The sequence below is a fragment of the Puma concolor genome, chromosome D3 (genome assembly GCF_028749965.1).
Source record: "Puma concolor isolate L17-30 chromosome D3, mPumCon1.1.hap2, whole genome shotgun sequence".
NCBI classification, from domain to species: Eukaryota; Metazoa; Chordata; class Mammalia; order Carnivora; family Felidae; genus Puma; species Puma concolor.
The window spans coordinates 44,529,596-44,547,287 of NC_141678.1; the positions used below are offsets into that span (position 1 = coordinate 44,529,596).

At 44.8% G+C, this 17,692-nt stretch overlaps 1 protein-coding gene across 13 annotated transcripts in view; it reads left to right on the forward strand.

Annotated features, from left to right (window-relative positions):
- The window catches only part of GREB1L (GREB1 like retinoic acid receptor coactivator), a 290,524-nt gene that overhangs the window by 265,719 nt on the left and 7,113 nt on the right, over window positions 1-17,692 (forward strand). For 12 of the 13 annotated variants that reach the window (XM_086682583.1, XM_086682585.1, XM_086682580.1 and 9 more), the window contains 9 exons: window positions 1,712-2,298; window positions 2,495-2,597; window positions 5,670-5,825; window positions 6,098-6,237; window positions 8,377-8,538; window positions 8,691-8,898; window positions 15,059-15,224; window positions 16,135-16,362; window positions 17,488-17,629. In XM_086682583.1, coding sequence (XP_086538709.1) covers window positions 1,712-2,298; window positions 2,495-2,597; window positions 5,670-5,825; window positions 6,098-6,237; window positions 8,377-8,538; window positions 8,691-8,898; window positions 15,059-15,224; window positions 16,135-16,362; window positions 17,488-17,629 — 1,892 coding nt within the window. The remainder of the gene's footprint in view (window positions 1-1,711; window positions 2,299-2,494; window positions 2,598-5,669; window positions 5,826-6,097; window positions 6,238-8,376; window positions 8,539-8,690; window positions 8,899-15,058; window positions 15,225-16,134; window positions 16,363-17,487; window positions 17,630-17,692) is intronic. The other variant, XM_086682591.1, reaches the window with a different exon arrangement.

Below are 17,692 nucleotides of genomic sequence, written 5' to 3' on the forward strand. Positions count from 1 at the left end.
AGAGGGACCCTCAGCCTGGAAGAGCATGAGCTGCTCGCCTCAGCCAGGGGTCAGGACTGCACCTTCGCTCACCTCACCGCTCCAGGCTCCCCCTCGAGGCTCCTCTAAGACCAGTTCAGAATAAAGCCAACAGGTTTAGGGAATAGTGAAGAGTAACAGAAGAGAAGGGGAAATAGCACATTTGAAAGTTTGTGGATAGCAGCATCAGTGACAGGGAGGCAAGGGGGTGTTTATGTTGTTCTCATGGCTCTTTCTTTTTTAAATTTTTTAAAAATGTTTTATTTACTTTTGAGAGAGAGAGAGAGAGAGAGGCAGAGTACGAGTGGGGGAGGGGCAGAGAGAGAGGAAGACACGGAATCCAAAGAAGGCTCCAGGCTCTGAGCTATCAGCACAGAGCCCGACGCAGGGCTTGAACCCATGAACTGTGAGATCATGCCCTGAGCTGAAGTTGGATGCTTAACCGACTGAGCCACCCAGGCGCCCCATCATGGCTCTTTAATCAGACTCCTCCTGGAGCACCTGGGTGGCTCAGCTGGTTAAGCATCCGACTTTGGCTCAGGTCATGATCTTGCCATTCCTGAGGTCGAGCCCCTCATCGGGTTCTGTGCTGACAGCTCAGAGCCTGGAGCCTGTTTCAGAGTCTGTGTCTCCCTCTCTTTCTCTGCCCCTCCTCACTCATGCTGTGTGTCACTCTCCCTCAAAAATAAAAAGAGCATTTTTGAAAAAAATTAAATAAAAATAAAATAATCAGATGCCTCCATTCCCTGCACTTGCAGAGCTGCCCCAGAAGGCTCACATATTCTTGGCCTTGCTCTCATTAACCACAAAGGTAATGGCTTGCCTTCTGCTGCTTAGAGTTTCCCTCCCTTTGAAGACAACCTGAGCTAAGGGCTATGCTCCCACCACTGAGCACACATCCCTCAGCCTTAGGTGGACTCTGGGGGTCCTTGGGGAGGCTCACTGCCCCAAGTGTGCAGGCTGTAAAGGTCAGGGACGTAGGGGGAAAGGTAAGCTCTCAGACAAGACGGAAAGACACGAAAGTCAGATGAGCAAGTGGAGTGACTTGGTTGCAGTGACCTCCGGTTACTGGCTATTCCTCTAGGATCTCCTGAGGTTGGGATATGACCTACATGCCGGGGAGCACCAACCCCAGGTCAGAGAGGGCTTTCAGTCCTGAATGTGTCCACAAACCAAAGAGTGGGACCTATCAGAGGGGAAAACATATTTGAATTGGCCAAATCCACAGGGACCTCTGGGGGAAAGCAAGACCTCACTGAGCATAGATTATGCCTTCCATCCTCGCCACATGGAGCCGGTTCCCCACACTGGTTTGGGCATCCATGGAAGTGGCTACCCCCTGGGGAACTTCTCCACAACCAGAAGTGTGAGGCCCTTGGACCCCAGGAGGAGGGAAGTGCCCTGGAGTAGGAAGGACTTGGCTGGGGAGCTTGTATTGGTCCAGAATCTGGAATGAATCAGACCACATCGCCAAACGAAGTAACAGAGGAGAGTTTCATAACATCACACGCTTTACAAAGCTGGGGGTAGGAATTAGAAAAGGACAAGGAGGTATAGTTACCCCCCGGGGCGCCAGGAGAGGGAGCAGCCCTCATGGAGACAAGGCAGTCCAGCCTGGCTCCGTGCAGAGAGGGGGCCAGGGAATAAAGAGCCGAGTCCTGCTGATGGCCACGGGTGGGTTGTCCTCTTTCAGGCTCCATCATGGAGAACGGGGTGAGCTCTTCCAGCGCGGCTGATAGGTCCCAGAAGCTGTCGCTGACCCCCAGCTTCCAGAGCCCGGCCAACAGCATGGGCCTGGATGAAGGGGTCTCCACAGGCACAGGGGGAGCCGGGGAGACCCTGAAGCAGGAGTGTGATTCCCTGGGCCCCCAGATGGCCAGCAGCACCACCTCCAAGCCGTCGTCGTCGTCCTCCTCCTCCTCCTCCTCGGGACCCCGGGCCCTGTCGTGGCCCGGGCAGCTGCCCCAAGGCTGCAGGGGCCTGCACGCCGCCCTGCCCCCCATCGTGATCTTATCGAAAGCGGCCTATAGCCTGCTGGGCTCGCAGCGGGGAGGCAAGCCGCCCGCGTCCTCCTCGCTGCTGCCACACGCCGACGTGGCCTGGGTGAGCTCCCTGCGGCCGCTGCTACACAAGGACATGAGCAGCGAGGAGCAGTCCCTCTACTACCGGCAGTGGACCTCGGCTCGTCAGCACCACGCCGACTTCAGCAACCAGCCAGACCCCGCCTCCGGCGCCCGCGCCTGCCACCCTCGGCGGCTGCTGCTGACTGGGCCCCCCCAGGTAGGCCCCGGGTGGCAAGAAGGAAGGGAGCCGGGGAGGGGGGGGGGGGGGGCTCAGGGTGGGCTGAGGGTGACCCAGAGCGATGAAGCCCTCACTCAGGCCTCTCAGGGGCAGGAGACATCCAAAAGCCCAGGTGTGAAATCTCGTCTCTCTTCTTCCCTCTCTTCCCCTCTCCAATTAAAAATACTTCCTCCAGGTGGGAAAGACGGGCTCCTATTTGCAGTTCCTTAGGATCCTCTTCCGCATGCTCATCAGGCTCCTGGAGGTGGATGTGTATGATGAGGGAGAGATCAACGCGGGTGAGTTCCGAACCCCGGCATTGCCGGGGAGGAGTGGGGGCCCAGGTAGAAGACACACTGACACCGAGTTTTGATATTCTGGATACTAGGCCTTTGCTAGCTAGTCAGAAAGTATCTTACTCTTTTTTTTTTTTTTTTTAAGTTTTTATTTGAGATGAGAGCGAGAGAGAGCAGGGGAGGGAGGGAGAGAGGGAGAGAGGGAGAGAGAGGGAGAGAGGGAGAGAGAGAGAGAGAGAGAAACAAACCCAAGCAGGCTCCTTGCTGTCAGCACAGAGCCCAGTGCAGGGCTTGAACTCACCAACTGTAACATCATGACCTGAGCACAGTCCCACGCTTAACTTACTGAGCCACCCAGGAGCCCCAGAAAGTATCTTCTATTTTAACTGCAGGCTGTGAGCTAAGGTATATGGATTACTATAATGAAATTAAAACCTCATGCAGAACAGAAACCTGTAGCCATAACCAAAGCCCTTCACATTCAGTAAAATGCAGAAGCTAGTGCTTGACAGGGTTGTGGGGACTGGTTTTCAAAGAGACCATCTTCTGCCCTCCTCCTCCTCCTGTATCCAACCCTTCCCCCCAGCTGTCACCTGTGGGAGGGTTCCACTGTAGTCCGATCAGCAGGGCCAGAAAGAGAACATGAGCAGGAATCAGCCAGCTTTAGCTCTATAGCTAAGGACAATGTGGCCTCCGAACTGTGGCTTCACATCTTGGAGCATTCACCTGTGCTGGAAGAGACCCATGGAGGCAGGGGAGTAGTGGTAATCAGCTAGAAGCTCTTCTAAGCCCCTCAAAGAGGAGTCCAGAAAAGGGAAAGGCCTTGGCATCTTCTGTCAGACTGGCCCTCAGATCTCACCCCACTTGCTTTTCCTAAGTAGTTGGACCTGTTCTATGACAAGTCCAAAAGACTAGTTCAGTCTAGAGCAAGACTAGGCAAGATCAGCTGTATTGAATCATTTTATTATCACCTTCAGCCCTATTTCCACTCCTTACCAGGTCATATTCATGATTCCAGACACACACACAATCCTGTCTTCCCACCCACATCTCCTTGTTTGTGTCCCCACTTGAGCTGACCCCAGGCCCACCAAAGAGGGGACCCAGAGCTCCAAGTTGGCCTGGAAACATTCATAGCTGCCTGGAGGGGGGGCTGGGACCAGGAGGGCAAAGGCAGAACTAGGCAGACCAGGAATGAGAGACCCATCATCCCAGCAACCTTCCCACAAAGCCCCTGGGCTCCACAAGAAGAGTGATGATGCCTGTAATTTTCTCCTCGGATCCCACCACACTGAACTTTAATCTGTGTGATGATCTGTGAGAGAATCTACCACAGCTGGTGCAACAGGCAAGCCTGGCCTTTGTAGTGAGAAGTGCCATCAGGCTGGCTTTATTCCTTCCATCTCATTTTAGTGCAGGTGAATGTGATGGTGCTCTGGAGAAGCACACTGACATCTTTGTAAAAATCTAGAATAAGCTTTAGGTTGTAAATAAAATGCAAACTTTAGCTCAGTGATATAAAAAATAAACATGATTGTGTTAAAAAGATATTAGCTGTACTTGTAATCTTTAGGCTTTTTAAAAAAATAAAACTTTTGGGGGTGCCTGAGTGGCTCAGTCACTTGAGTGTCCAACTTCGGCTCAGGTGATGATTTCACGGTTCATGAGTTTGAGCCCCTGTTGCACTCTGTGCTGACAGCTCAGAGCCTGGAGCCTGCTTCAGATTCTGTCTCCCTCTCTCTTTGCCCCTCCCCCGCTCATGCTTGCTCTTTCTCTCAAAAATAAACAGTAAAAAAATTTTTTAAATCTTCTCCCTTTGAAAATTCTTAAATTTTTTCATCTTATAAATTTTATTAATAACAATAAATCCTCTATTAGACACTCACCACGTGCCTGCCACTGAGCCCTTTAAAACAAATTGTTTTAATGTTTATTTTTGAGAGAGAGCGAGCATGAGCAAAGGAGAGGCAGAGAGAGACAGAGGATCTGAAGTGGTCTGTGTGCTGACAGCACAGAGCCCGATGCGAAGCTCCAACCCATGGACCCACGAATCATGAGATCATCACCTGAGCCAAAGTCAGATGCTTAACCAACCAAGCCACCCAGGCATCCCTCACTGCCTGAGCACTTTAAATGCACCATCTGGGGGCGCCTGGGTGGTGCAGTCGGTTGGCGTCCGACTTCAGCCAGGTCACGATCTCGCGGTCCGTGAGTTCGAGCCCCGCGTCAGGCTCTGGGCTGATGGCTCAGAGCCTGGAGCCTGTTTCCGATTCTGTGTCTCCCTCTCTCTCTGCCCCTCCCCCGTTCATGCTCTGTCTCTCTCTGTCCCAAAAATAAATAAACGTTGAAAAAATAAATAAATAAATAAATAAATAAATAAATAAATAAATAAATAAATGCACCATCTGGAATTCTTGCAATAACCCAGGGTCCCTGAGAGTTAAGGGTGGTGCCTGCAGGTGTGGAGTAGTAGGGGGCGGTCTGAATTCAAACCTAGGACTACTAGCTGTCAAACTTGACTGCATATTGGAGTGACCTAAGCAGCTTTAAATGCCATGATGGGTGCCTGGGTACTAAAGCAGATTGTGGGGGTGGTAACCTAAGCACAGGATTTTTTTTTTACAAGCTCTCCAGGTGATTCTCATACGCAGCAGACACTGGGTATCTTGCTCAATGCATCCCTCAAATCTCTTAGGCTTTCAGTGTTTTATAACCCCACAACTAAAACTGTAAGGGAGAATTTAGATGACCCAAAATTAAATAAGCTTTAAGGCAATTTGGGAAGGTGGGGTGGGAGATCAGTTGATCTCATAGTGTGGGAGTTTGTGGACCAGATGTGTAGAGGGTAATGCTGGAGCCAGTGAGGGCATGTGTCCCTCTCAGCATGGACCTGAAGGGATAATTCTGGGCCCCTCTGCCCTGGGACGTGGCAGGTCATCTTCCAGAAATGTCTCTGTCCTCCCATCTGGGGGTTCATGTTTCATAAAACCTCTCATTCCTGACACTTGGGAGGGAGGCTGGGAGGCCAGTCAGCCTGCCTGCCTGCTCTGCGCACTTTCTTTCTTCTTGTCCTAGACCACAGTGAATGCAGTGGAGTCAGCCAGGCAGAGGGAGAGCCCTGGCCTGACATCGAGAGCTTCAGTAAAATGCCCTTTGACGTCAGCGTGCATGATCCCAAGTACAGTTTGATGAGCCTGGTATATACTGAGAAGCTGGCAGGGGTCAAACAAGGTCAGTGCAAGCAGAGCCAGGCGCACCTCCTCTGAAGGTCAAGGGGCCAAATCAGAGCAGGAGGCCTGGGGCAGTTTAATCTTTGAGCGCAGTTTAAAGTAATTCTGCTTTTCTCTTGTACACATATGTATCACCTTTTACTTTTCATACCCGACTTACAGAGCATAAATTATAGACTCCTTAGGAGAGTCCTGCAGGGAGTGGGGGACTTTCTTCCCAGGAGTAGGGGCTTCATGCACATCATGGCAAGGTTTTTGTCCCTTTATACACAGAAGCAATAAAGGATTCCAAAGTTGAGGAGCCCAGGAAGCGAGGAACCGTGTCCATGATGCTGACCAAATACGCGGCCTACAACACCTTCCACCACTGTGAGCAATGTCACCAGTACATGGACTGCACCTCTGCCTCCCAGGTGTGGCCCCCTGTGCTTGCCTGTTACCCAGCATGGTATTGTATATATGGAATGAAAAATACGGCTCCCAGTTTCGGGCCCTAGATAGAGGGTACTTGATTTATGAGATGGAGCCACTCATTTGTGAGCAAAATGTGTGAAGCCATTAATTAAAATTACTTTGGGTTTATTAGGATTGGGGGGAGGGGAAGAGAGAAAGAAACTTGCGTTTTAGTGTCTGAAGTCACTTCATTGAAATGGTTACATGTGTCATGTTTAGGTTACCTGGGATGTTCTCTGTAATCCTGAAAAAACTGGATATTATAGTGTATTTGGTGAAAGGTTCTTTTCATCCCCTGCTTTGGGTTGTTGATGAGAAGGGTGCTCTTTTTTTTAAGATTTTTTTTTTTTAAGTGTATTTCATTTTGAGAGGGGGCAGGTAGACAGGGGCAGAGCCCAACATGGGGTTCGAACTCACGAACCATGGGATCTTGACCTCTCGACCTGAGCCAAAGTCAGAAACTTAATAGACTGAGCCACCCAGGCGCCCCAGGAATGGTGCTCTTACCTCTAACATGCACAGGGTGTGCCCTTTGAGCTGTGAACAGGTCTGCTGATTTGCACTGACCAAGTCATATTCCTACTCCAGTGTGGGGTAGTTTTGATCATTAGGCATACAGAGGAGTCAATATTTGATCTTTTATTTAGAGAGAAGTGAGAGGAAGGAACACAGAAGGTGAGCCAATACCCCACTGTCTTTGTTTCTTCTGGCCAGAGCATCTGTAAACACTCAAGATGGTAAAGGCAGCAGGTGACAGTGGTCCAGAACCTATGTAGGGGAGAAGTTCTCTGTTGCTTTCTCCCACTTTAGCTTCTTGATTTTTATGACTTAGTTCCGAACACCTAAAACTCTTCCTATGGGACATGCTGATTAGACTTCACCCAAACTTGCTTCTGCTCTTAAGGATCAGGTCTCCACCCTTTTCCCACAGGGGCTAGAAGTGATATACTGAAAAACTGGGTTGGTCATTCTGCTCTTGTAACACAAATTACCTTTTATGTACCATTTGTTTTCTTGGTGTTAACCGAAAGCTTTTGGTGGGCTAATTTGTAAACCACTCATGATGCTTTACAGAATATAGAAGATTCAAGTACCTGGTCTACAAATCATAAGCTTCTAGATAACTTAAAAATCCTGTTTATATAGTTTCTGTGATCATTGTACTCTCTAGTATATTCCAATGCTTGTGAAGCAGAATGAACCAGAATTCAAGGGAAGAATTATACTATTTTCCTAGGAAATATAATATTTAGGTTAAAAATCTTAGGAAATCTACCTGGACTCTAGTTGCTGCTGAAAATTGATGCTATCCTTTCATTAAGCCAAGTACTGTCTGCATTGTAAAGCACATAAATTATGTAATTACTCATTGAGCTGGGTTACTGAGCGAGCATGTGAACTTTATAACACTTTTTTTTTTCCAAGTAAGCTCTGTACCTAACGTGCAGCTTGAACTCCTGGTCATAAAATCAAGAGTCACATGCTCTACTGACTGAGCCAGCCAGGTGTCCCAACTTTCTGGCAATTTTAAAAATAAGTTAGATTTATAATTGGCTTCAGTGAGTCAGATGGTCTCTCCTGGAAGCCAGAGTTCTATGCTAAATGACTTTGAAACTTCTTCAGCTTCCACGGTAGCCAGGAAAGATGGGACCATGGAGGCATTTTAATGATGTTGGCCCTAATATTTTACTTAGAAAAATGATACTCATTTAGCCTGATGCACACAGATGGAAATGATTTTTTCCCCTATATTTGGGCACCTTTGAAAATGTTTAGCGAGCAGGAATATTTAACCTCTGCATAAGACTGAGGAGTAGTGGTTCTAAGAACATAAGGAATGCAAAAGACAGTGTCAAGCAACAGAAACTTCACCCGTGGAGAGGCCGTGTAGGGGCAGGAGGCTTGGCTCTCAGGTCAATGGCAGCTACTAAAAGATGAAATGTTTGCGTTTCCAACTCTTCCGACATTTCAGGGACAGCCAAGTCTGATGGCATGTATGAGTTCAGGTTAGTTCACCTCTCTTAAAAATGTTAACAAGTGGTCGAGAAGTTTGCAAACCATGAGCTTACATCCCCTTCCTTCCTTCTTTACAAATCTAGATGTCTGACTCCACCCTTCATGCATTCACATTCTCATCCTCTATGCTGGGAGAAGAGGTGCAGCTCTATTTCATCATTCCCAAATCCAAAGAGAGTCATTTTGTCTTCAGCAAGCAGGGTAAACACCTGGAGAGCATGCGGCTGCCCCTGGTTTCAGACAAGGTGGGTGACAGTGTCTGGATGCCAACACTGCTTTCAGACTGACAGGCCCAAGGTACTAGATCAGGGTCTCTAAACTTCTTCAATCTAAGGGTTTTAACTTCCCTTTTTGGTCTCTGGTTCTTTCTTTTTTTCTTTTTTTTTCCCCCTTTCAGCAGAATTTGAATGCAGTCAAGAGCCCTATTTTCACTCCTTCCAGTGGTCGCCATGAGCATGGACTCCTAAACCTTTTTCACGCCATGGAGGGCATCAGCCACCTGCATCTTCTGGTGGTCAAAGAATATGAGATGCCGCTGTACCGCAAGTACTGGCCCAACCACATCATGCTGGTGCTTCCTGGCATGTTCAATAATGCAGGCGTGGGTAAGGGGCCCCCTGGGACACGGAGAAGGGCTGAAAGATAAAGCGAGCTCATTGCCTAGACATGAAACTTTCAAATGTTCCCCAGCCCCTGAAAAGGGTCCTGCCCCCCTGACCAAAGGACTTTTGATTTTTCTTTAAATTTGAGTTTTCCTTTTCCTCTATCTGCTGCTTTGCAGAATTTTTAACTTCTGAGGGCTAGTGACTAAAGAAGTCACTGGTATATTGAGTGCCCCGGAAAGGGTTTGGGATTCTTCCCAGTGATGGCTGGGCCTGCTGCAGCAGGAACAGAACAGTGAGAAGGATGGTCCTGGGGGGAATGGGGTGGTGGAGCTAGTTCACTGTGTTCAAGAGGGATCTAGAGGTGTCCCTAAGCCATTGCTAATCATTTTAAAGGCACATGGCAAGTTCTAAGGGGTTCTGTCCAACTGGAAATTGGAAGTATCATTACTGCCTATGGCAGTCATCTTAAAAGTGCCTAGAAAAGTCTCGCTTGCTTTTCCCCCACGGAGTGTAAGAGCAATGGGCGGATTTGTCAAAGGGGCATATGGTTCTTCAGCATGGAACAGAGATGTTGGGGGGCAGGAAACCTCCAATTGGATTCAGAGCTGTGTGTCTGCTCATTTCTTGTATGGTAGTTGTTAACCACTTTCTCTAATCAGCTCCTGTGGGCGTCCGACTCTGTGTAGTCTCAGAAGGGTTTAAGTTCCAAAAGCTGCTAATTGACACATTAGAGGGAAGTAGGAACATCCCAGTCCAGAACTAGAGTGAATACAGATGAGACCTGAGTAGTTTCCCTAACTCTGCACTCCTCCTCTCCCGGGTCTCACTTTCCCTTCTTTTCCCCCTCAGCCTGTTTCTCCCTCTGCTGATCTGTCCATCCCTCTCCCTTCCTTCTTAGAGCTTTCCTCTTGTTCTCCCTTCCATTCCTTTTTATGTCCTTAAATATAGAATTAAAATATTTTCAAAAATTTGTTTTGAATACTAGTTTCCATGTTTATCACTTTATATCAAGTGAATTAAGGCTTTTACATATTTTTGGTTCTTTGTCCTCTCCAAAACCACATATCCCCAGACTAACTAAAATCTTTTTCTATAGGAGTATGACCCTCAAATCACCCCCTCCTATGCCTTACCAATCGTTAGGTGACTTTCCTCATCCCAGATCTGATGAATTTGCATAGTTATAGTTTTGCCACTTCTGCAATAATTTGAGGAGAAGCTAACATATATGCAAATGAAATGCAGATTATTTTTTGTTAAAAAACACATAAAATTTCCCATCTTAGCCATTTAAGTGTACGGTTCAGTAGTGTTCAATATATTCACATTGTTTTGCAACTAATCTCCAGAACTCTTTTCATCTTGCAAAACTGAAACACCATACTACTGAAGATTAACTCCTTAATCTTCTCCTCCTTTCCCTGGCAACCACCATTCTACTTTCTGTCTCTGCATGACGACTTTGGGTACTTCAAGTTTAATCTTACAGTATTTGCCTTTTGTGTCTAGCTGAATTCACTTAGCACAGTGTTCTCAACGTTCATCTATGTTGTCCATGTGTCAATTTCCTTCCCTTTTAAGGCTGAGTAATATTCCATTGTATGTATACACATTTTCTTTATCCATTCATCCACCTGTGGACACTTGAGCTGCTACCATTTGGCTATTGTGAATAATGCTGCTGTGAACATAGATGTACAAATATATCTCCAAGAACCCTGATTTCAGTTCTTTTAAGTACATACCTACACGTGGAATTGCTGAATCATACGATAATTCTATTTTTAATTTTTTGAGGAATTGACAAACTGTTTTCCATAATGGTACATATACCATTTTACATTCTTCTCAACAGTGTAAAATGTTTTTTCACATCCTCACTCATACTTATTTTCTGTTTTTTGTTTTGAGTTTTGGGAGATTTTTTTGTTTGCTTGTTTTTGATAGTAGCCATCCTAATGGGTAAGAGATGCTATCTTACTGTGATTTGATTTGCATTTCCCTAATGATTAATTATGTTGAGCATCTTGTTGTCTGTTTCTTGGCCATTCATATATCTGTTTTGGACAATCTATTCAAGTTCTTTTCCTATTTTAAAATTAGGCTTTTTTGTTGTTGATTTGTAGGAGTCCTTTACGTATTCTGGATGCTAACCCCCTACTAATGATTTGTAAATGTTTTCTCCCATTTCATGGGTTGCTTTTCACTGTTAATTATATCCTTTGCACAGAACTTTTAAATTTTGATGCAGTCCAATTTATTTTTTCCTATTGTTGGCTGTGCTTTTGGTGTCATATCCAAGAAATAATTGTTATATCCAGTAGCAAGCTGTTTGCCTGTTTTCTTATTTTTTTTTCTTTATACTTTTTCTTAAACTTACATCCAAGTTAGTTAGCATTTAGTGCAACAATGATTTCAGGAGATTCCAGTGATTCATCCCCTATGTATAACACCCAGTGCTCATCCCAACAAGTGTCTTCCTTAAAGCCTCCTACCCATTTAACCGATCCCTCCACCCAACCCTCCAGCAACCCCTCAGTTTGTTCTCTGTACTTGAGTCTCTTATGTTTTGTCCCCCTCCCTATTTTTATATTATTTTTGCTTCCCTTCCCTTATGTTCATCTATTTTGTATCTTAAATTCCATATATGAGTGAAGTCATATGATATTGGTCTTTCTTTGACTAATTTCGCTTAGCATAATACAATCCACGTTGTTGCAAATGGCAAGATTTCATTCTTTTTGGTTGCCAAGTAATACTCCACTGTGTGTGTATGTGTGTGTGTATACACACACACACACACACACACACACACACACATATATACATACACACACACCACATCTTCTTTATCCATGCATCCATTAGTGGACATTTGGGCTCTTTCCATACTTTGGCAATCATTGATAGTGCTGCTATAAACGTTGGGGTGCATGTGCTCCTTCGAAACCACACACCTGTATCCCTTGGATAAATACCTAGTAGTGCAATTGCTGGGTCATGGGGTAGTTCTATTTTTAACTTTTTTAGAAACCTCCATACTGTTTTCTAGAGCGGCTGCACCAGTTTGCATTCCCATCAGTGGTGGAAAAGGGTTCCTCTTTCTCCGCATCCTCACCAACACCTGTCGTTGCCTGAGTTGTTAATGTTAGCCATTCCGACTGGCGTTAAGGTGGTAACTCATTGCAGTTTTGATTTATATTTCCCTGATGATGAGTGATGTTGAGCATTTTTCATTTTCATTTGTCTGTTAGCCACCTGGATGTCTTCTTTGGAAAAGTGTCTCTTTGTGTCTTTTGCCCATTTCTTCACTGGATTATTTGTTTTTTGGGTATTGAGTTTGGTAAGTTCTTTATAGATTTTGGATACTAACCCTTTGTCTGATATATCATTTGCAGATATCTTCTCCCATTCCAATGGTTGCCTTTAGTTTTGCTGATTGCCTGATTTCTTCTAAAAGTTTTATAGTTTTAGCTCTTTCATATAGGTCTTTGATCCCTGTTAGTTTTATGTAGTGTAAGTTAAAGATCCAACTTCATTTTTTGCATGTGTATATCCAGTTTTCCAATACCATCTGTTGAAGAGACTGTCCTTTTCCCATTCAGTGGTCTTGGCACCTTTGTCAAAAATCATTTGACCATAGGCCTTAGGGCTGGACCAGAAGCACAAGGGCATAGTGCTGGGCTCTGTATTCTTATCCCATTGGTACCACATTGTTGTGATTACTGTGGTTTTGTAGTAAGTTTTGAAATCAGCCGTGAGACCTCCAATTTTGTTCTTTTTCAAGGTTGTTTTGGCTATTGAGGGTCCCTTGAGATTCCATATGAATTTAAGGATGGGTTTTTTTTTTATTTCTGCTCCAAAAAAATATCATTAGGATTTTGATAGGGATTGCATTAAATCTGTAGATCACTTTCGGTAATATTGACATCTCAACAATATCACATCTTCCAATCCATGAACACAGATGTCTTTCCATTTACTTATCATCTTTACTTTCTTTCAGCAAATGTTGTGTACTTTTTCATGTACAAGTCTTTCACATGCTTGGTTAAATAAACATTTATTCCAAAGTATTTTATTCTCTTTGATGCCATTGTAAATGGAATAGTTTTTTTTTAATTTCCCTTTTAGATCACTATTAGTGTATAGAGAGAACAGATTTTTTAGTTTTTGTATCTGCAACTTTGCTGAATTCACTTATTTCTAACTCTGTGTGTGTGTGTGTGTGTGTGTGTGTGTAATCTTTACGGTTCTCTACATTGAAGGTCATGTTGCCTACAGATAATTTTACTTCTTCCTTTCCAACCTGAGTGCCTTTTATTTCTTCTTCTTGCCTAATTGCTCTGGCTAGAATTTCCAGTAGTATGTTAAATAAAGTGGTAAAGGTGGGCATCCTTGTCTTGTTCTTGAGCTTAGAGGAAAAGCTTTCCATGTCTTACCATTACAGTGTTAGTTGTGGGCTTTTCATATACGGTTCTTACTACATTGAGAACACGTATTACATACATCCTGTTGTAAGGCAGATTTTCCTTCCTCCTTCCAAACTATTTTTCTCTTTCCTCCATAGATTCAATAGCTTTTTTAGCCTCTTCATTTCATTACCTACATTTTGTTTCATTTTCGGATGTGCAAATTTGTCTAATAAAATGTGTCTAATATGTGATCTTTTCTTAAAATTCTAATTCCAGTGTAAAACATATGGTCTTGTATTTGTTTCAGGTGTACAATATAGTGAATCAACAATTCTATACATTACTCAGTGCTCATCATGAGACGTGTACTCTTAATCCCCTTTACCCATTTCACCCCTCCCACCTCCCTTGTAACCAACCATCTCTTCTCTATAGTTAAGAGTCTGTTTTTTGGTTTATCTCTCTTTTTTCTTCATTTGTTTTGTTTTTTAAATTCCACATATAAGTGAAATCATACGGTATTTGTCTTTCTCTGACTGGCTTATTTCACTTAGCATTATTTACAATAGCCAAATTATGGAAGCAACCTAAGTGTGCATCAATAGATGAAAGGATGAAGATGTGGCATATATACACAATGGAATGTTCACTATTAAAAGAATGAAATCTTGGGGCGCCTGGGTGGCGCAGTCGGTTAAGCATCCGACTTCAGCCAGGTCACAATCTCGCGGTCTGTGAGTTCGAGCCCGCGTCAGGCTCTGGGCTGATGGCTCGGAGCCTGGAGCCTGTTTCCGATTCTGTGTCTCCCTCTCTCTCTGCCCCTCCCCCGTTCATGCTCTGTCTCTCTCTGTCCCAAAAGTAAATAAACGTTGAAAAAAAATTTTTTTTTAAAAAAAGAATGAAATCTTACCATTTGCAACAACATGGATGGATCTGAGGAACATCATCTTAATATTCTCTATTACTGAGTACTTACCACGTTAGGCACTGTCTTGAGCACCACACAACCATCCTGTGAGATGGACATTACCATTGCATTCTTACAGGTAGAGAAACCAAAGCATTCACTCACAGCTAGAAAGTGGCAATATCAGGATTTAAATGTAGGCAGCTTGGCTCCAGTCTTTTACTAGACCATATTGCCTCGGGGGGGGGGGGCGGGGGGGGGGGGGAGGGGTGCGGTGGAAAAGACTGTCTAAGGAAAGGATGCCAGTTTCCAGAATCTTCTTCAAAGAAGACAAAGCTGTCAATCTCCTAAAGGTATCCAAAGCAGGGGATACTTTAGTGTAGGTTATTGCAAACTTGGCTACTCCCTAGTGCAGGACATGTGAGTGGCTGCTTCCAAGACTGAGAGCGCATATTATCTTGGCTTTATAGAACTAACCAGTAATAAGTGTTTCCTCTATGTTGTATCCTCTGTCCCATCAAGGAAACTGGATTCTTTTCCCCTCAAAGTGTACTTCATGAATCATCTGCATCATCAAAGACAGCTCTGGTTTCTGGGCCCTTATCAAACCTAAAGTGAATCTCTGGTGATGGGCTCCGGAAATTGGCATTTTAGAGACTCCTTCAGTGATTCTTACTTTTACTCATTTGAGAACCACTGCTCTGAACAATTGGTTGACCCTCCCATCCCACATGGCCACCGTGTGAATAGGCATGCCTGCAGAGAGATGTGAGCTGTCTGTGGGGTTTGGGTTAGGCCTGGGTGAAGGATGTACAGCTGTGGCTATGTTGCCTTCCAGGTGCTGCCAGGTTTCTCATTAAGGAGCTGTCCTACCACAATCTGGAACTGGAGAGGAACCGCCTGGAAGAACTGGGAGTTAAACGCCAGTGTGTCTGGCCTTTTATCGTTGTGATGGACGACTCGTGTGTTCTATGGAACATTCACAGTGTTCAGGATCAGACCAGGTAGTAGTATTTGCCAAGCAGTTCTAGGGGAGTATGGCCTAATGCTATGAAGGAGATGCTTTCCTTGGCTTATTATGCATGGAAGTAAATGAGAGAGGGACAGCTTTACAGAGCAATTATCCAGAAGACAACCCTCACTAGCACTTTTCTTTAGATATTCACTGTGCCGTTAAATTTCTGGACTATTTCTGCATCATGGCTTTGGTTTGCTATAAAGTCTGTTGAAAGGCGCTATGATTTAGAAAGTCCACTAGCTTCTGAATCACACCTGGTTTTTAATCTCAGCTCTGCTTGGTAACCTGCCTGGATGAAAGGAAAAGTTATTTCATCTCTTTGTCTCAATTCTGTCATCTGTAAAATTAGGGCTGGGCCCAAATCAGTGGTTCTCCTGGTGAAGGGGCTCCACGAGGACCAGGGAATGTTAAACCTGGAAAAGTCCTATGCAGTAAATGGTCCCTAAATACCAGTAGCACCCCCACTGATGACCTCTCGGCCCTTCCTTCCAGCTCACACACTATGTTTCCACTGTGAATATGAAGCCAGTGACATTCTCAAATACTCCTTTACTATACCAGAATTACAAGACTGGGAAGTATACTTGTGTGCTTCTAACCTCTGGCTCCCTTTCTTTGGTAACTTCTTGTTCATTAGTCATTTTGAGTTGGGCTGTTTTTTTCTGTCTTAAAAGTGGTAAGCCCCACCCCCAAAAGACCATTTCCTTAAGTTAGCAGTGACAGGCATCATGAAAACTAGGCTTGACGTCCTTTTCCATTCCAGGCTAATATAAAGTAAGCCAGCTAATTATATCTTTATGGATATTAATAGTGTATAGTAGTGTTATCCCTTCAAAAATGATCCTCTCTCCGGTAATATTTATTGCTCTTATATAAACTAACTTGACATTTCATAGCCAGCCCATGGAAGCAGGAGTTTCCAGTAAGAATGTGTCCTTGAAGACCGTCTTGCAGCATATTGAAGCAACACCAAAAATCATCCACTACGCAATCCTTGGCATACAGAAATGGAGCAGCAAGCTGACTTCTCAGAGCCTGAAAGCCCCATTCTCTAGGTGCCATGTGCATGACTTTATTCTCCTTAACATAGACTTGACTCAGAATGTGCAGTATGACTTCAACAGGTAAGTCGGGCCTCCTGGGTGCAAGCATTCCAGGCATGTTTGCTTCCGCCCAACAATGACCCCTATAATATGTTTGTTCCTCTGTCTTCGAAAACCTGAGCATCTCTTTTTATGGACAAGGAGAACTGGGATTACAAACCCCAAAGCCCCCCTTCATCCTCCTTCAAACTGACCCGGACCCTTAAATAATAATAATTACAACATGAAATGCTTAGAAAACGTATTTTAGCCATCTCAGTATTCAGCAAGAACTACAAGAGGGACAAAAACTATTACATCAGTACAGATCAGTGTGGGTGGGTCCTTAACCCATTGAAGGTGAACTCTTCCATCCTCAGAAATCAGAAGTTAATCCTTCCCCTAAATGTTAATAAGATCCAGAGATATGGATCCTGTAGGGAGAAGCCAACAGGTGAGAATAAGCAGACTAGCCCTGGTCTTGCCTCCTGAATAAATAATGTCCACATCCTGGAAAATCCAAGATGGCCAAGTGAGGAATGTCAGGAACCATAAAGTCCTCGTACGTCAACCCCCAATCTGTAGCTATTAGAATATCCTGTAGCTATTTCATGGCAGATGATGTTTCATCCTGTTTGCAGCCAGGATTGTTAAACTGGGAGCACCTCTGCATCTCTGTCCCACAAGAATACACAGAATGTGCAGTCCTGTTTCAGCTCAGGAATACCCAAGGCCTCATGGAATGTCTGGGTCCTAAGTCCTCTCACTTCCTCCTCCTTTTAACTCTGGCCTGTGAGCCCCTGAATTGAGCAGAGTTAAGAGGGTCAGCTCCACGAGAAGGCAAAGTTGATTCTGAGTCTGTCTCCTAACAGACTTTATGTATGTAATTAACATGGCTGGGATGTAGGGGCGCCTGGGTGGCTCAGTAGGTTAAATGTCTGACTCTTGATTTCAGCTCAGGTCATGATCCCAGGGTCGTGGGATCGAGCCCCGCATCAGGCTCTGTACTAAGCATGGAGCCTGCTTGAGATTCCCTCTCCCTCTGCCCTGCTTCGATGCTCACTCCCATGTTCTCATTCTCTCTCTCCGTCTCAGAACAAAACAAAACACAAATATGGCTGGGACGCGACAGGTAGTCAGAGATCTATTATTGTGATTATGATTTAGGTATTTCTGTGAAGATGTTGACTTTAACCTGAGAACAAACAGTAGTGGCCTGCTCATCTGCCGCTTTAATAACTTCAGTCTCATGAAGAAACATGTTCAGGTTGGAGGGCAAAGGGACTTTATCATTAAACCAAAGATTATGGTAAGTTTGCAAGCTTGATTCTACTGTTCTTTGTTATTAGGTACTGGCATTAAGTACTTGCCA